The 19,811-nt window shown below is 53.2% G+C and overlaps 1 protein-coding gene across 3 annotated transcripts in view; it reads left to right on the top strand.

Moving 5' to 3' along the window:
* CUX1 (cut like homeobox 1) overlaps positions 1-19,811 on the top strand; it is a 1,097,219-nt gene that overhangs the window by 584,905 nt on the left and 492,503 nt on the right. For all 3 annotated transcript variants that reach the window (XM_085649842.1, XM_085649843.1, XM_085649841.1), the window contains exon 13: positions 7-55. In XM_085649842.1, coding sequence (XP_085505968.1) covers positions 7-55 — 49 coding nt within the window. The remainder of the gene's footprint in view (positions 1-6; positions 56-19,811) is intronic.

Genomic DNA, 19,811 nt, shown 5'->3' with positions numbered 1-19,811 from the left:
TTGCAGCATTTTGAAGTCCATGGAGTTCACACCATCTGAAGGAGCCAATTCACAGGTACTCAATCACCTTTTGTTAGGGTTTGTTAATATTTTCACCTGACAAACAATATGTTTGTAAGTCATGTGGCAGCAATAATTGATTTACTATAATCTAGCATGCTAACAAGTTACCTGTGTGATTTTCGAAATGATAGATATAAGCCTGTTGGGTTTTGGTTGAATCAAGAAGGAACTGTTAGGGGAGGCGTGGCCTGGCATCTGCCAAGCTGGCCACACTTTAACTAAGCTCTGCAGCGCTGCTGAATTAACCCCCTCTATCCGTCCTAATCTCTGGACAGAACTGCATTAAAGAGCCAGGCAGAGTTCCTGAGAGCGGTAGGTAGTTGATTAAGTGTGATTGCTGCCGTCCCAGATCGAAACTGGAGTAAGACTGGTGTCCTGGGTGCAGTGCGTCGGTGCCACAATGGAGGCTGGATGATGTGTTGAGACGAGGCGATGTTCACCAGGAACCTAAAAGGATAGAGTTTGTCCCAGTGAGATCCGGCCATTACTCTCTGGGTCCAGCTCGAATAAACCAGTGTCTGCCCCCCGCCTGGTAGCCTGGGCAGTGGGGACGTGAGACGTGCCAAACGCCTAGAAGCGGGCCTCTTTCAGAGACCAGTGTTTTGCTCCGACTTGGTGGGAGAGGGGATAATCAGCCCGAAGGACGTGCTAGCGTCAGTCTGGGACTCCCCGCCGAAGTGAGTCGCGGCAGGCGGTGAGGACAAATAGATAGCACTGCTGAGATAGTAGGCCTGGTGCTGCAGATGAAGCCTTCCTGGCAGCCATAACGCCATTCAGGAGATGCCGTGTTTAACCAGCAGAGCTGCGAGGGCTGTGACTCCCCCATTGGAGCCCTCCACCCACCCTTTTCCACGACACGGTCTAAGCTGGCCCCTTATCTCCCCTCGGTGGTCGAGGACAGGAGTGGGATGCCTGGGGGTTCAGAAACACGATGAAGGAGTTGTCCCAGACCGCTCTGGCACCGACATCCTGGTTCAGGCTCTAATAGGCCAGTGGCTGCCCCCACCTGGCTTACGGGCTGTGGTGGGACGAGTCAGCGAGAAGCGGGCCTCTCACGGAAACCAGTGGCCAGCGCCGACATGTCGGGAGAGGCGTTAATTGACCTGGGGACATGCAGGCGGCCTTCGGGTACTCACCATAGACGTAAGTCGCAGCAGCGGAGGACGGTCAAGGCAGAGGGACTGCGCTGGAAAGTTAGGAACCTGGCACCGTAAATGAGGCCTTCCCCGGCTGCCATGATGACATCCAGGAGTTGCAGCATTTAATTAATGGAGTCCTGAGGGCCATGGCCCCCCAGGGGAGGCTTCCACATGTCCCCCCCCCCCCCCAACGATATAGTTTAATCCCGTACCCGCCTACTGTGATCGAGGACGGGGGACAGATAAGGGCTCAGAGACATTGTGAGAGACCGCAGAGGCAAGGTGATAGACCACGCAGAGTAGATCATCAGCCCCTTAAAATGCATAAATGACGCAAATTCAGCATCTGCTTGAGACTCACCGGTGGTCTCTGGTCCATACGATACGGTGAGCACTATATTCATGTTGCACAGGGAGATGTTGTCAATTTGAACGGCCTGGCCTGGAGTCTATAGGACTGTATCCTGGAGATGTAACCGGAGCCATGGGGATACCTACCTGCGGGGTGCCACTTGATTGAGGAGGGCGACATAGACTGGTGCAAGGCAACAGTGGGATAACACAAACTCATTTAGAACGGTCGCCTCCTTCGGGGCTATGGTGGGGCTTAAAGGGACGCCCCTCACTCCATCTAACACGAAGGACAAATACGCAGTGCCCAGACAATCTGCAATCCGCGCCGGACAACGAACAACTGTAAGGAGGGTATCCCTCCCTGAGTACCACGAGGCAACCATCTGTGATCTGAAGACCACTTTGGAACACGAGATAGATGGATTAAAATCTCCTTAGGGCAGATTTCAAAAAGATGATGGAGAAGGTCAACCCGGCGGAGACTCACATAAACCAGCTACAGTCCACTTCCAAAAAGCTGGAGTAGCAAGTCAGTACCTGACACAGCAACACAAGGTTATGACGGCAACACTGGAAGACCAGAAAGATAGGGCTCGTAGGAACAACATAAGGGTGGTCGGGGTCCCTGAGGGGGCAGAAGGACCCAATGTAGACCTTTTTCCTGAGGATCTCATTGTCAAAACTCTGCGTTTTTAAATTTTATTTTCTGTTGAATGAGCACACAGGGCACCAATACCACCGCCCAGGCCTGGAGCACCACCTAGGTCGATTATAGTCTGAATTTTAAGCCATTGCGACACCATTCTACAGGCCGCTCACTCCCATGATGACCTCGCCTATGAAAACGCATCGATTCGCTTTTTTCCGTACTTTACAATGCGGGTCCAACGCCAGTGTCGCAGGTTCAGTGAAGTTAATAAAGCTCTACGGGCCACAGATCTTAAGTACATGATGCCCTGCAAGACTACAAGTATTGGCAGAAGGGAAGTTATGGCTGTGACGGAAGAGGACTGGGGTTGGCAAAGGGCTGGTGCATGCCTGACTGACCGGTGCAATGAGAGAGGAACAAGGGGTACCCAGGCGAACAACGTGATGATGAGCACCTAACAACTAGTGACAACCTCTCCTTCGAGAATCCCACACAAAAAATTCGGGCGACAGATTCCTCAGAATAACAGTACTGTGCTGTTGCCTTGCCTAGGGATACACGTATTAGTTGGTGGGAGATCCTGGGTGATGTAAACGGGACTCAGATACACTAGTTGTGATAAGGCCTATCTGGACGTCGAATGTGACTGACATTGGGGGTGCGGAAAAGTAAACAACTACTGAGACTCTCATATTGCAGTTCTTAAGCTATTTTGCTATGCTAATGGGTTATAATATATAGCTGTAGGTCCCTATATGGCTGTGCCGGCCAACCCCAGATAGTTGATATTATTCTGTTAAGGCGACATGCGCTGTGCAAATTGGGAAAGTGGGCAGTTTCAGGCCTACAGCGTAGGTAGCAGGGCGAGGGGAGTTCCATAGAGGTAGACAACACTGTTATTGTGTGATGTTTATACTATATATGGTATTTACTTTTGGCTCAGCATTACAAGGATACAGGGAACAGAGAGGATGGCCATTTGATATTGGGGGTAAGGGACGCGTCACCTGCTGGGGGTGGGGTGGCACACCTCTATCATATACCACATGGAGTCTTGCACAGGTTTAGCATTGAGACTATGACGTGGAACGTCACTGGTCTCAGTAACAAAATTAATAGCACCATAGTTCTACAATAGCTTCGTAGGACCACACCATATTTAGTCCTCCTACAGGATACACCTGGAAGGCAATCATTATAAAGCCTTTGACAGATTTGGGTATACTCTCCTGGCCCACCCGGGTTTCACTTCGACTCCAGAGGCGTAGGCATTCTTATTAAAACATCTGTGCCCTTCATTCCAGGTCAGATTCGGCACTATCACCTTGGTAGATATGTTGCACAGACGAGCACTTGGAAGGGCTGCAAACTTAACATATGTTTGATGTATATGCCACTGAGGCTCAACGCCGATATACTGCCAGCTCTTAGCGACCTACTGTTCGATATGCCACCTGGCATTCTTATATTGGGAGGTGACATGAATGCTACTATGGACCCGCAGAAAGATAGGGTCTCCAGGTCTTGTCAAGGCACAGGCCAGGGACCCATGCGGACCTTTGTGGGCACGCTGAGGCTGATAAACGTATGGCGTGAACACAATCCCACAACAAGGCAGTACACATACTTTTGTGTTGCACACAGCAGCTGCTCCCGCCTAGATCACATTCTCACCCACCATACACATGCAGGCCTGTTTCGCGGCGCAGCCCATAGGGCATGTGGCATCTCGTACCACTCCTCGATCGTAGTGCTACTGCAGGGACCTCCAAGTGACACCATGCTGCCTCCCAGACTAGACCCGTGGCATCTCAAAGACAAAACATTCATAGACAAGATAAGAGAACGGACAGATCAATATTTGCAGGAGAATAAAGCCTTTGACGGTCATATGGGGATACACCAGGCCCTCATGGGGGAGAGGAAGAAAGAATAAATGTTAAAATATGACAAACTTGAAAGGGAGATTGTGCTACTAGAGCCCCAGATGCCACAGGAAGCAACCACTGTCTCTTCCCTGGGTCACCAGCTTCATCTTAAACAAACAAGAACTGAGGGCTGTAGCTGAAAAAGCCCAGGCACACGCGATAGTGACACAGTGTATGTTCTATGATGTTTGAGATAAGGCAAACAAATTAATAGCTTGGTTAGAAAAAAGGGTCAAGGAGAGAAACTGGGTACTAGAAATCTTGGGGGGTGGGCTGTACACACGACTCGTACGGCCATAGCAGAGGCCTTCACAACTTATTATGAGAGACGTCTACTTCTGATAGGACCAGAGACGACTGCACAGAGCTTCTCAGAGATCTCCTCCTCCCCACCCTGTCTGTTGACAAAAGAGGAGAGCTGGAGCAAGACTGGACGGTCGAAGAAATGGAGGGGGCCATCCGAGACTTAAAATCTAGTAAGGCTGTAGACCAAAACGGCCTGCCGGTAGAGCTCTAAAAGGGTATTGCAGACAAGGTAGCGAGCGAAGCCCATGCTCAGGAGGAGGAAAAAGGGTTGCCTGCCGGATGACCAGAGACTGGCATCCAGTGTAGTCATCCAAAAAAAGGCAAACCTTCTGAGGAGTGTAGTTCGTTCAGACCCATACCACTTCTTTTTTTTTTTTTTTTTTTTTTTTTAAAAACCTTTATTTGTGCATAGTAAAAGAACAAATACGGGCCTACAACCATCAGGCCGGCCACAATACGGTTGAGCACAGAGACAAACAGTACATCCCCTGTGCGTCAAGGTCAAGATTAGCAATAATTCAGGATTCATACACTGGAGGGATCCTTGACACCAGGGGAAGGAGAAGTGAAGGTTAATTTTAAGGTTTTCAAAAAAAAAATTTTTTATCGAGAAAGAAATCAGTAAAGGATAGAAACAAGGAGATTCGAGTCCGCGAGTCGGCTTCATACACTGGAGAGCAGCAGCATCATTAAAACAGCCATAGAAAATCTCATACAGTAAGGCGATGCAGTTAGATAACAGGATCATCACAGTAGTAAATACGCACCCCCTAAAAGCCGCCCCCGCTCGATCCACCCCACACCCGGACCCCGAATCGAAACAGTATAGCGCAGAGACATGAAAGAAAGAGGCCCATAGAACTAAAAAGAACCAGTAAATTACCCCCCCACCCTACACCAATGCGGAGGCTATGGCCTGCCCCCCCCCCCAGCATAGTGCCTGTCGCCCAGTGAACCCGAAATATAGACGAGAGAGAAAGTAGGAATAGAGTAAAGAAACTAAGAGAAGAAAGAAGAAAGGAGGCGGGGAGGAACCCACGTATCCTCGGAGCGCCCGACACCACCGGCCAACCATGCCTCCACACACTGAAACCCCACTACACCCAAAGGCGGTCGTGTGAAGATAGCTTGTAACAACAAGGAAATGAAGGCAGACAGATCGCGACGAATGCGCACAACATATGCAAACAATTCCAGTCCCAGTCCAGCCCGTCCGTGAAACTATGATGGTAGAAAGTAATCTAGCCCTGGCCCGATCGCGGGCTTACGATTAGACCCGCCCCCTCGTGAGTGCCCCGCATCCCGAACAGACAAAGACAATATGGCCGCTTGGAAGAAAATGGAGAAGTAGAGTCACAAAATGGCCGCCGATCATCTATTGAGGTCCCCTTGCACACCATATAAAATCCAGACCTGGCTTGTAAAGTACATGAGTTCCACATTAAAGGAGCCGTAGGCCACCGTGAACGGTTCCTCGAGGTCGTCAGGTATAGTTCAGCTGGAAGGTCCTGCGGGCCCGGTGAGGCAGGCAACAACAAAGCAGGCAGCAATGACCGGGGAAACAAAGTATCCGCCATTGAGCAGGAGAGCGATTGATCCTGAGCGCCGGGAAAGCCAAACGCAGACACCAGTGGAGCACCGCTACACCCAGTCGTTACTTCCTCGCAGGAGGACCACAGCACTGGCAGACTCACGTCTTGTTGATCACAAACGAGGCGCTCACGACCCGCAGCAGACAGTGTAAAGTCGAACCGCTCACTTAGCGTTTGCAAGCCGACACACAATTGCAGACGAAAGTCCCGCAGGGCAGCCAGCACGGAGCCGTATGTCAGCGGAAGCTGCGCCCCCACAGCGGCAGCAATCCGGGACGGCACTGGGGAGCTGGAGTCTGGTAGAGGGAGGGCGAAGCGGGCAGCGGGCGAGACCGGAGCATCACCCCCCGGCAGCGAGCAGGCAATCAGCGCCATGTTTTACCGCTGAACGGTACCGTGGCCAGGGGGGGGATCGTGACAAGGAGGCAATTCCCAACAGGTCTGCGCCGCAACAGGTGAAAGCCAACAGTCGCTTCCCCTCCCTCGGGCTCTCTTGCAGCCGACTAGACCAGAAAAGAAGGGGGTCTGCAGCCTTCCACAGCTTGGTCCACAGAGCGGGGTAGGAGACCCGTCACGCCGGGGCTTACCCTCCGGCTCCAGCCCGTCAGGTGCAGGGTGCAGGAGGTGTCCGGGCGTCTCTCCCCCGGCTCCCCCGGCGACCGTCCGTGGCGTGAGGCGGAATCGGGACCTTGGGGCTCAGATTTGCACCAGCGGGTCCGGTGACTGCGACGCTTCCAGGGGGCCGGCCGAGGCCACTGTAGAGCAGGGGTCCAGTGCGGGGGACAAAGGCACCAAGAACTCCGGCATCCGGGCGGGCTAAGACTTCGGGAAAGCGGCGGCGCAGTCAGCGCGTCGTCGCACGCGTTGCACCTCGAAAATCGGCAAGGATAGGAATCAGGATAATAGTCCGAGGCCAAGGGCCGACGGAGCCGGGCGCTCAAGCGACTGCTCCGGTCGCCATCTTGGCTCCTCCCCCCATACCACTTCTTAATCTAGAATCCAAGATACTGGCAAAAGCCTTGGCGAACAGGCTACAAAGACTAATAATATCTGTGGTTCACCCTGATCAATTAGGGTTTATGCCCCACAGAAGCACCAGATTGAATCTCAGGCTCTTGAACCAGAGTATAGCATATTATTGAAGCCGGTGAGGGGAAGTTGCTGTGCTGCTCTCTCTCTGGACGCGCGAATAGCATTTAACAGCATTGAGTGGTCCAATCTGTTTGCTGCCCTGACTAAATTGGGTTTTGGCCCGCGATTTTGTGAGTGGATTAGACTCCTCTAGCTAGACCCAACAGCGAGAGTGCAGGTTAACGGTACGGTGTCCCGTTCTTTTGCCCTACACAAAGGCATGAGTCAGGATGCCCACTGTCCCCCATTATATTTGCTCTACTGCAAGTGCCGCTGGTGGCATGGGTCCGCCAGGACCTGCTCATAGAGGGGATTACAGGCAAGCGGGACTGGGAAGAATGAATATCCCTATACACCGACGACATACTGCTGTGTGCTGTGCAGCCCAACCTTACAGTTGATAGTCTGTTGCATATTTTCTAGTTGTTTAGCAGCTATTCTGGGTATCAAATTAACTGGGACAAGCCTCTTATCTTCCGCTCGTGGGGGATATCCCTCCTCTGTCATCCAGGTGTACAGCCCTGAGTGTGAAAGAGGGGTTTAAATATCTAGGTATCCATATTTTGAGGAATTCCCCCATAGGCTGCCATTATATGTCTTAAACTAGACGCTGTGCCTAGAGACCACCAGTATCCCATGATGCACAGTCAGTGGCAGTTACTTCAGTTCTTATTTCCGTCTCCTTGTAACAGGACCCTGGAGCATTGAGCTCGACCAAATTTGTTTTTTTTCCATCAAAAATCTTTTCAGAAAGTTGACTGAGTGTTTCACTCGACCTATTTGGTCCTTCGCTACCTGTTCCTATCTTTTTCTAACAGAAATTACCACAGTTTATTTAAAAAAAATGCCATCTCTTTTTGCTAAGTGTCCAGACTGTGGAAGGAAGAAGACCAAATCAGATCCTCAAAGAGTATGTATTATTTGTCTACCTGCTACTCACGTTCCTGACTCCTGTTCCATCTGCAAAACCTTTTCCAAGCGTACTCTGTGTGACAGGGAGAGGATTCACCTTCAGGGAGCAGAAGAACGATGAAAACTACAGTTCTCATGCAGATGAAGAGATGGCATGCATGAAAGCAGAAATGTAGACATTGAAGGCAGTGGGTCTCGAGAGACCCAAAGAACAGCGAAGATCCTTCTGTCCTTTTTTAAGACGATAGACAACACAGAGGGTTCAAACCCCTCAGTGGTTTCAGGGTAGTCAGTCTGGTCCACAGCAATCGTACCAAAGATCCTACCAGCCGTATCAAAAAAGGCAACCTAGAGGAAGGTCAGGACAACAAACTTCACAAGGAGGCAAGTTGCCGACTGGTTCCGAGCCCTGAATCCTGTCTTCCCCCTATTCCCAGGTGTTCAAAATGCTCAGGCCGACGCACTAACCAGACTCCTTCAGGAAAATTACGAGCTAGTCCTAAGCGACAACGTGGTACGAGACATATTCAAAAACTGTGATACTCCGGAGGTAGATTTATTCGCCACCACAGAAAACAGGAAATGCCAAAACTTCGCCTCCAGGTTCTACCAACCAGGAACCCTGGGGGATGCCCTATGGATCAGCTGGTCAGGCAAATTTCTCTACGCCTTCCCTCCGATTCCCCGGATCCCGACAGTTCTCATCAAGCGCTCTCTATCACAGGCCAAGATGATTCTCATAGCCCTGGAATGGCCATATCAATGGTGGTTCACAGACCTCCTTCACCGGTCTATCTGTCCTCATCTCAGACTACCATGCAAAACACCTGCTGACGAAATTCAGAGGTCAGATGGTACACCTCAACCTCACCTCCTTGAATTTAGCAGCATAGCTCCTGAGCTACTGCAGTATGGACGCTCGAATTTACCTCAAAGCTGCATGGACATTCTTGAGGAAGCTAAGCGGCCATCCACACGCTCTGCTTATGCTCACAAATGGAAGAGATTCTGTATTTGATGCTCATCGAGAAATGAAGATTCTACCTCTTGCCAGGAAGATGTCATACTTACAGTACAATCTGGTCTCCAATTTTCTTCCAGTTAGGTTCACTTGGCAGCCTTAACTGCTTACAGGAAATGCCCTCCACAAACTTCCTTTTTCAGAATTCCTGTTATAAAGATTTCTTGTAAGGTTTGAAAAAAGTTTTTCCTCCCATTAGAAGTCCTTCTCCTCCTTGGGAGCTTAATGTGGTGCTTTCTCGTTGAATGCAAGAGCCGTTTGAACATATTCATAAGGCTACTCTTCAGCCCCTGTCCTGGAAGACAGCTTGCAGGGTTGGTGAAATTCAGGCACTTTTCTGTCAAGAACCGTGTACAGTCTTTCATACATCTAGAGTAGTTATGGGGACCCATCCGAAATTCCTACCTAAGGTAATTTCGGATCTTCACGTAAACCAAACTATTACTTTACCTACTTTCTTCCAGCATCCATCCTCTCCGGCGGGAATGTAATAAGGGTTTTGAAATTTTATCTGGACAAAAATAAAGATATAAGGAGAGCGGATCAGTTATTTATAAACTATGGTTCTCTCCGTAAAGGGCTAGCCACTTCTAAACAATGTATCTCCAGATGGATTGTTTCTTGTAATTTACTCTGTTATCAGAAAGCTAACAAACCCCTTTTAGTAAGCCTAGGGCTCATTTTACTAGAGGGAATACAGGTACTGCTGCTTTGCTTCGTAATGTACCCATTTAAGAGATTTGTAAGGCTGCTTCTTGGAAGTCAGTCCACACATTCACAAGACATTACTGCCTAGATTCTGATGCCAATGCAGATGTTCAAGTAGGACCGGATTCCCTTTGCTAGTCTATTCAAGTGCTTATGACTATACGTGGAAATCCCCTGCAAGAGAAGGAATAGTTTCTTACCTGTAACTCCAGTTCTCTTGCAGGGGTATTTCCATAAGTCATAAGCAACCCTCCCTTCTCCCCGGTGGAATAGACAGACTTATCTTTTGTTCCAGATAGGCATTCACTTCTCATCGCCTTCAAAAAGAACTGAAGTAACTGCCACTGACTGTGCATCATGGGATACTGGTGGTCTCTGAGTTTGCTTAAAGGCACAACATCTAGATTAAGACATATAATGGCAGCCTATGGGGGCTACTCTGTCCCACCCTTTCATCTCTATCATAAAAAAAGAGTTTTGTGAAGGGGCGGGTTCTGGGTGTTAAACACCATTATCTGATAGAGACTGCTAGTCGTAGATTCCTTAACGTAGAATTATCCCCAGGCGTGAGACTGGACCTGGAACATTTTCTTGCCCCAACATCTCTGTGCGCTGGGGGGCGGCACCACGCGACTCCACCCCTCCGTCTTCCGCAGACGTGACGTCAGCGAGGGTACATAAGCCCCACCCCGGCGCGCTGATGTCAGTTTCCTTCTTTTCCGCCTTCCACGCGCATCCGGATCGGGCCCCTGGCCTGTTTTCAGGTCTTCTTTTCACGCTTTGCATTTCCTTTTGGGAACAGTGTGCGAATGCCTTCGGGCTTCAAGACGTGCTCGCCTTGCGTGCGCCAGATGTCGGCGACGGACCCTCACCCCATCTATATGTTGTGTTTGCGTGAGCATCATGACTCCACGGACTGCGAGGCTTGTCAGCAGATGAAGTCTGCTGACAAGCCTCGCCTGATGAAACTCCTCTCGGCCCGCATGTCCAGGTTGGCGTCGTCACCGCGTCCGTCCCCTGCTGAAGGATTCAAGAACCGCCGCTTCCGTCTCCGACATCGTCCCTCTCCGAGGCCGCAAGGGCATCGCTCGCCCGTTGGTAAGTGTCGCAGCTTGTCCCTGAGGCCCGGTCCCCGCCCTGTGGGGGGCGCGGGTTCTCTGCGGGTCATGCAGCCTCGCCCGTCGCCACCCTACCCGCCGTTTCCCAGTGTGGGGGCGACCAGAGTCCAAATGGAGGCCTATGCTGCAGCTCCTCCTCCTCTTCCTGGGACGTCTGCAGATCTCTTGCCATGTGCGGGGCCTTCTGCGGAGTCGCTGGCAGCTCCGGCAGGTTCGGCTTCAGGACTTGGAGATGTGGTGTCGTCGGGCTGCGGCCCTACGGGGTTCCCCCCTTCGGACCACGGCACCTCTGCTTCGCCGAAAACCCTTGTGGAGGTCCCTGTGGTGTCGCAGGAGGTTGCCGGGACTCGTGGCTCGTCCTCGAGTCCCCCTCAGTCCTCTGGGCAGGCGGCGGCCTTGGCCGAGGCCGAGCTGACTGACGCCGCTCAGGCTGCTGGCTCTAGCGGGGGGTCTGGGGGTCTCTCTCTCTCTCTCTCTCTCTCTCTCTCTCTCTCTCTCTCTCTCTCTCTCTCTCTCTCTCTCTCTCTCTCTCTCTCTCTCTCTCTCTCTCTCTCTCTCTCTCTCTCTCTCTCCATCTCTCTCTCTCTCTCTCCATCTCTCTCTCTCTCTCTCTCTCTCCCCATCTCTCTCTCCCCATCTCTCTCTCTCTCTCTCTCTCTCTCTCTCTCTCTCTCTCCATCTCTCTCTCTCTCTCTCCATCTCTCTCTCTCTCTCTCTCTCTCCATCTCTCTCCCCATCTCTCTCTCTCCATCTCTCCCCCTCTCTCTTTCTCTCTCTCTCCATCTCTCCCCCACTCTCTTTCTCTCTCTCTACCCCTCTCCCTCTCTATGTCTCCCTCTCCCTCTCCCTCTCTCGCTCTTTCCCTCCATCTCTCCCCCTCTCTCGCTCTTTCTCTCCATCTCTCCCCCTCTCCCCTCTCTCGCTCTTTCTCTCCATCTCTCCCCCTCTCTCTCTCCCCCCTCTCTCTCTCTCTCTCTCTCTCTCTCTCTCTCTGTCTCTCTCTCCCCCTATGTCTCCCTCTCTCTCCCCCTCTCCCTCCCTCCCTCCCTCTCTCTCTCCCCCTCTCTCTCCCCCTCTCTCTCCCCTTCTCTCTCCCTCTCTCTCCCTCTCTCCCTCCCTCCCTCCTCCAGGATGGCTATCGCCTTGGCTTGCTCGGTTGTTCCTCGGAGTGGTGCTCTGCTCTTTCCCTGCTATGGCTTCGCTCCTATGGCCTTCTGGTACTTTAGTGCCAACTGGTGCTATCGCCTTGGCTTGCACAGTTGTTCCTCAAAGTGGTGCTCTGCTCTTTCCCTGCTATGGCTTCGCTGCTATGGCCTTCTGGTACTTTAGTGCCAACTGGTCCTATCGCCTTGGCTTGCACAGTTGTTCCTCAAAGTGGTGCTCTGCTCTTTCCCTGCTATGGCTTCGCTGCTATAGCCTTCTTTTACCTTGGTCCCAACTGGTGCTGTTCCTCACCCTTTGTTTCTCTCTGTTTTGTTTCTCTGATTTTTTCACACACTGTTCCCATGCTCTCCTCAGTTTTGTTGTGATGGCTCCGCGTTGTGGCACGGAAAAGTTCTCCGAATCAAACGGACATCAGCGCGCCGGGGTTGGGCTTATGTGACCTCGCTGACGTCACGCCCGCGTAAGACGGTGGGACGGAGTCGCGTGGTGCAGCTCCCTGGCGTGCAGAGATGCTGGGACAAGAAAATTTTCCGGGTCCAGTCTCACGCCTGGGGATAATTCTACGTTAAGGAATCTGCGGCTAGAATCGTCTCTACCAGATACATCGTTACCGGAGGTAAGTAACTTGTACAACAATTACACAAAACTTAGTATTATGGCATCTTTTTCACTTCAAGATGAAGTTGTGGCCTTTGTAGCCTATTTAGTTAGGCTGCATTATTGTCTTTTCTATCTCTTAAGTATCTTTACAGTCATTCCTGAAGAAAGGCCCTTGGGCGGGACTATCCAAGTGCTTATGACTTATCATGGAAATACCCCTGCAAGAGAAAAGGAGTTGCAGGTAAGAAACTATTCCTTCATCAGTAACACTCCAATAGTACTGGGGTCCAGCCTCACCCCCAGCACCGCAGGGGGAGGCACGAGCAGACCCACCCAAACACTCCGTATGCCCCGCCAGCGCAGGGAGCCATTTACGTGTGTACAAGACAACTGGAGGTATGTCAGGGTGCTTTCCAGAGTGCCCCAGCTCTAATCGCCAGGTATGGCCCCAATTCCGCGAGGTACGAGCAGGCCCTCAGCAGGTGGGCCAACCGCTGAAGCGCTGGCAGCATGTGGGGCCTATCATCCTTCCCTAGTAGCTTGTGTGGAGGGGCGGAAAGCTTGTCTCTGCTGTACCAGTCGAGCTCATGACTCCATTTCGGTCCACAACCAGCCTCAATGGCTCCCGGGGCCCAGCACGGGCTCACCTCCTCCTCTGCACCTCTCGGGCCTCTTTCATGGCTCCTCAGCCAACGGCCGGCCTCCCCTGTCAGTTGCTCAGTCCTCCATTTTGGCCCACAGCCAGCCTCAATGTCTCCCATCACGGGCTCACTTCCTCCTCTGCACCTCTCAGACCTTTCTCATGGCTCCTCAGCCAGCGGCTGGGCCCCCGATAGTTCTCCCCCGAAGTAGGGCGGGGGCCAGGCTCGATCAAGCAGAATTGTCCTCTAGCCCAGCTTCAAGGCCTGCGTGTGCCGTTCCCAAGCACAGAGGTCGAAGGCTGCATGGAACGGTGCACGTTAGCTGCACAGGCTACTCGCTCGAATCTCATCACTGGATCATCTCCACGCCTTTCCCGACTCCCCATGTCAGCAGTCGTGCAGCGCAGGCTGAGAGTCACACACTACTGTGCTGTTTTCCTCACTCACCAGCATGTTGGCAGCCACGTAGTGGACGCACAATGTCAGCAGTAGGCCCGGATAAGGCCGCAATGTGCTTAGCACGGTCAGGCCAGCACTCTCATCCCTTTGCAGCAAATCCGGGCTCATCCGATGCAGCAGGGTTTCCGAAGCACAGGCGCCACCAGATCAGGCCCAATGTCCTCCTCATGAGTGTATACATTACTGATATTGTATTCCGGCAGGTAGAGCTTCACTAGGCAGAGGCCATCTTGCGGCCGGGCTCTCTAGCACTCCCTTCTAGTTCCAAACATTTAATTAAAGGTAAGATATATTTTCCTTCTCTATCAAGTTGATGACAAAAAAGTTGGAGTAAAAGCCCAAAAAAATGTAAAAAGCATTACAATGTGAGTTTTCGGTCATAAATAATAATTGAAAGAAGCTGCTTTGTTCTGGGATGCTCCCTGCCTAGTTAACTCATGTAATGCAAAAACATGCACATCATACACATTTTCGGTAGCACTGATGAGCATTTTAAGTTGTCTGGTGAATCAGATGGTAGGGGTGGGACGGCAGTTTGTTGTTCAAGGGGAAGAGGTTTCTAGGCAGGACCTGGCATGCCCCATTCTGTTCCTGACTACTACTTCAGAAAGGCTGATGATTGCCACATGCAGAGATCTCACAGGTCATTGTGCCCTTGTTTTTGGTAGTGCCTCGTAGAGAAAGTGCCACTGCTACCTGCTGTGATAGGCATCACTTTACAGAAAAGCTGTGTCTGAGGAACAGTCCAAACATTATTTTTAAGAAAAACGCTCTAAAAGCAGTTCTGAAGTCTTGGCAGTAGAGCTAGTCTGCAAACATTTTTACAAAATTATGATTTAAAGCACCCCACTTGGTTCCAGTTCCAAGTTCTTCATGACCAAGGAAGGTAGTGCTCCTCAGAGTACTCTAACAGCATTGTGACCTGGTATGTTGTCTGCATGACAACCAGTCTCCCAGAGGTGCAGGTGCATCACCTAATGTCTGTACAAGTTGCTGTAGAATCTGAAGTACTGCCTAGTACCCAGAAGCCTGCCTGCTAAGTGAGGGAAATCGATTGCCTAAACCTGCAGGAGAAGAGACTTGTCCAGCAGAAGTATCCAGCTGTGTTCCCAGGATACAGAAGAGCGGGAAGTTGCTTGCTGCCCTTGTGAGCGACACCATGTTATGAGGGATCTCCCGGTCATCCACAGAGGTCCCTGCATTGGACCATGTACAGAAATCAGGCCTGAGAAGCAACCATGTGCTCTATTGTCTTGTAGTTCCTATACATCCTATACAGGATCTGTGCGTTCAGATAACATAAACTGTGGGATCTAATAGAGACTACTAGCCGCAGATTCCTTCACGCAGATGTATCCCCAGGCGTGAGTCTGGATCCGGAAACTTTTGCCACAGCATCCCTGCGCGCCGGGGCGACATCACGCGACTCCGCCCAGGCGTTGTACGTGACGTCCGCGAGGTCCGGTCCTTGCTACGGGCCTTATTCAGGCCCCCCTTTCTTCCATTCTTTTTTTGGTGGGAGCAGTGTGCGAATGCCTTTGAGCTTTAAAACTTGCAAGTTTTGTGGGCGTCTTATGTCGGCGACGGACCCTCACCTCATCTGCATGTGGTGTTTGGGGGAGGATCACGGCACCTTGGATTTTGCGGCGTGCCAAAAGTTGAAGCCGAAGTCGCGGCGGAAGCGCCGCATGAAACTTCTCTCGACGCGTCTCTCCAGGTCAACGTCCTCCCCTCTGTCTGCTTCGGCGGACGGCTTCAGGTCCGGCCATGGTCGTCGTCCTCGCCTTTCTCCGATGTCACATGAGCGTCGCTCCCCGGTGGGTAAGTGTCGCAGTTCGTCCCCGGGGGCTGGTTCTCGGCCTACCGGGGGCGTGGACTCTCTGCGGGTGATGCGGCCCCGCGCATTGTCCTATCCACTGTTTCCCGGTGTTGAGGCATCGAGAGTCCAGATGGAGACTTACGCGGCGGCTTTGCAGTCCTCGCTGGCGTCTCCTCCTCCTTCCCCTCCTGGGGCGTCGGCGGATCCCTCGCCTCGCACAGGGCCCTCTGCGGCATCGCCCGGTGGCACCGGCGCTGACTGGGTCGGATCCAGGCTTGGAGGATGTGGTGCTGTTGGGGTGCGGCTCCTCTGGGGCTCCTCCTTCAGGCCATGGCGTCTCTGCCTCGCCGCAAAACCCCGCGGGGGTCCCTGTAGTTTCGCGGGAGGTCGCCGGGGCTCGGGTCGCATCCCCGAGCCCCTCTCGGTCCCTTGGCAGGGGGGTCCTGTCTAAGGCCAAGGTGACGCCGCTACGGCGTCGGCAGCAGCTGGACCGTGCGGAGCCACAGGGGTCAGCGGCCCCTCCTCATCCCGCTCCGGGTCGAGGTCAAGGGCAGACCCCTCGTCCTTCTCTGGGCCCCTCTCGTACCTCCTCCCAGGCGGCTGCCTCGTTGGAGGGAGTCGGAGGTTTTATCGTCCCTGGCACCACCACAGAGCTTGCCGGGCGACCTTCACCTCCTTCTGGGCCGTGGCCGGCGGAGGGCTTCGGGCCCCTCCCCTGGCCCATCTCGTTCCCCCACGCAGGTGGTTGCCTCGGCGGGGGTCGGGCCGGCACCGTCTCGGTGCCGCTCTGGGGTAAGTGCGGCTCCAGCTCTACTCCGGTCACCGCTCCGGTCTCCGGTGCGGGGTGGCTTGGAGGTCCCTTGCCCGTCGACGCCGGATGGCGCCGGTGTCCTGCGTCAAGCGGCGGACTCCACGGCTCCGCAGAGGGGTCGTACGGTGGATTCGCCTTTGGACGCTTCTTCTCCCGAGGCAGGCTGCATTTTGGTGTCGTCCTCCCTGGAGACTGGTCGCCGCGTGGTGTCTTTTTCACCGGCGTCGAAGGGTGGCGCCCCGCCCTTTCTGCGGCAGGGGTGTCCGTCGGAGGAGCGACAGGTCCCTCATTCTTCGGCACCTCCTGACTTCCAGGTCTGGCCCTTGCCCGCCCCGCTTGGCCTCGGCGACGGCCGCCTTAGTTTGCAGCCGTCGCCCACAGAGGAGTTGCTTTCTCCACCGCGGGGCCCTACGGATGCGGGTGCGGCCTTCACTCACGCGGTGTCCACGGCTGTGGGCATCCTACGCATGGGCGACCCGGTGGCTCACTTTCAGGCGGACCATCTGTTGGAGGTCCTCCACCAGGGCTCTGGTGGGAGGGAAATCTTGCTTCCCTTTGAAGGTTCGCTCCTTTCTGCCTTGACGGGGGCGTGGAGGCGTCCTGCCTCCGGGGACCCGGTGCCTCCGCATCTTCTGCATCAGCACCTTCCGACGCCGCGTGGCCCGGTGTTCCTGTCTGTTCACCTCTCAGCCACCAGTCCCCTTCTGTGGACTGCTTTTCCCTCCCTACCGCCCCTGTTGGCTCCGCCGTCCAGTGAGGCCTGCTGGCTGGACACTTGGGGACGCAATTTTTTCGCCTCGACCAGGGCCCTTAACACCTTGTGTGTGCTGGCTAGGGCCTCCTCCTGTTTGTGGGACTCGGCTGAGTCTCTGGGGTCTGTAGCGTCCCAGGAATCTGCTCAGGTGGATTTGCAGCACCATGCGTTGGATGGCCAGGAGCTTGTGGCGTTTATTCTCCGTTCTGCTCTAGACGTCACTGAGGCACTGGGCTAGGCCATGGCTTCCTCAGTCGCTCTCCGTCGCCATGCTTGGCTTCGGGACGGTGCCTTCCCCTAAAGTATTCGGGAGAGGCTCATTGAACTCCCATTTGATGGCAGTCTGTTGTTTCATGCCCCGGCCAACTCTGCCATCCAGAGGCTCTTGGCAGGGCTCCGTCCTCCTCCTACTCCGCCCCCTCCTCAGTGACTTCTAAGTTAGGGTTGCATTTAGGTCTTCTTAGGCCGGCGGTTATGGTTGTGGAGTATGTTTTTCTGGCCGATTATGTCCTTCCTTGGGACTTTGGCATTGTTGGCTGCTGGACGGCCCCTTGTTGCTGTTGTGTGTAAGTTCTGCAGGAGTTGTTGCGCAGACTTGGCCTTCTGCTTTGCTTGGGCTGCTGTCAAGCCTGTTGCGGGGAGGTTTTTTTTCCCCCCCCTGTGGTTCTTTTGTTTCTTCCTCTGCTGCGGAAGTTCTTCCAAAGAGGGTTCCCCTATATTGGGACTTAACGTGCCCTATGTGGGGCTATGGTAGCTGTCATATGGCTTATGCTCTGCTGGAGGGTTCTGGTTGCCTTCGGGTACCTGTTCTCCTTGGTGTTTCTGTAGGTTGCTGTGCTCCCTGAGGTCGTGTGCGCGGCCACTCGTGGTGGTGGTCTGGGCCTCTCCTTTTCTCCCTGCTTCTGTTCTGCGGTCTGGGATGTCCCTTATTAGGCGTTGCCTACTTGGTCTTCCTGGGGCCTCGAGCTGTTCTTCTTGCTTCTGGCCTTGACTGCCGGCATTGTTCTGGCTGAGAGGCTGCTCTCCATCTGGAGTGGGCTTGCCTTCTTCTCCCTAGTTTCCTTGTGTTCTCTAGGCTTCTTCTTCCTGTCTTGGCATTCGACGGAAGCTGTGCTTCCTTGTGGGGGAGTGTGGTGCTTTGGCCTCTCAGCCCTTGCCCTTGGTTCCTCTGCTGTGGGTGTGCGAGCCTCTTCAGTCTTCTTTCCCTCGTACGTCCCCTTGGGGGTCGGTGGGGTTCTGCTTGAGGGGGTTCCCTTGGTCTGGCAGGGGCGTGGTTCTTCCTAGTCCACAGATCTGGTCCCCTGTGGGACCCTGTGCTCTGCATTGGCTGGTGGGGTCCTTTCGCAGACCCTCTTTCCCCGGGGGTATTGCTAGGGTATCTATTCTACGTGAAGGAATCGGATGCTAGTAGTCTCTATCAGATGTACGAGTTATTTACCTTCGGTAGCGATGTATCTGGTAGAGACGATTCTAGCCGCAGATTCCTTCACGGCTCTCCCTTCCTCCCCTATTCTGCGAGAACCCTTGGGTTGGTCCTTGGTACTCGCCTCCTGGTGGGGGCTGTGTCTCCTGTGAGTGCCTTCCTTGTTCTTGACGGGTGGCTCCGGCTGGGGGCGGTTCCTTCCTCCCTTGATTCTTTGGAGGATGGGGTTTCAGTGTGCTGGTGCCCTGCTGCTCTTGCTACTCCAGGTTTGGGGGGGGGGTTTGCTTCTATCCTTGTCCTCCCTCCCCTCCATTGCTGTTCTCTGGTTTGAGGGTCCTCTGGCCATGTCTTGTCCTTGTGGGTGGTTGCCCTCTAGGTTGGGGTGGCTTGGTGGTTTGTTGTCCCTGTCTGTCTTGGGACTGGTTCCCTTCCTTGCTCAGGATGAGGTGGGTGGGCTTCCTCCGTGTGCCATGACTTATGCCTGTTCTTCCCTTCGGGGCACAGGGATGGGTGGTTGTCTATGTGAGGGCAGGGTGGCTGCGCAGGTTTCTGCTTGTTCTTCTTCTTCTTTCCCTGCCCTTGGGGGCTGCGGTGTTGGCACTTCCCTGGTGGTGTTGCTAGTCACCGTTTCTTTCCAACTTTTCTGCTCTTCGCACACTGTTCCCATGCTCCCACAGTTTATCTGGTAATTCCGCGTTGTGGTGTGGAAAAGTTCTCAGAAGAAAACTGATGTAGGCGCGCCGGAGCGGGTCTAATGTGACCTCGCCGACATCGCGTATGCTGACAACGCCTGGGCGCGTGATGTCGCCCCGCCCCCGGCGAGCAGGGATGCTGTGGCAAAAGTTTCCGGATCCAGTCTCACACCTGGGGATAATTCTACGTGAAGGAATCTGCGGCTAGAATCGTCTCTACCATATACATCGTTACCAAAGGTAAGTAACTCGTACTTTGGTGGCAGTCTGGTTCCGATAACCCCCCCCGGATATGTTAACCTGTTTACATTAGCTAGCTCACAGTGCCACTAGAATCTCCTCTTATCGGGGAGAGAATAGTTTCTGGCAACCTCAGAACATGACAACCCTGATCCCTCAGGATCGTGGGAACAATATACTACTTTTCGTTCAGTCACTCGTGCTCACTTATTTTGTCTCAGAGATACACAGAATAAACAGTCTAGGCATTTCAATAAAGATTTATTGAACAGTTATTATTCTAGTGT

The sequence above is a fragment of the Triturus cristatus genome, chromosome 3_2 (genome assembly GCF_964204655.1).
Source record: "Triturus cristatus chromosome 3_2, aTriCri1.1, whole genome shotgun sequence".
In the NCBI taxonomy this organism is placed as follows: Eukaryota; Metazoa; Chordata; class Amphibia; order Caudata; family Salamandridae; genus Triturus; species Triturus cristatus.
The sequence above is the reverse complement of the archived record's forward strand: the minus strand, read 5'-3'. Positions and strand labels throughout refer to the sequence as shown.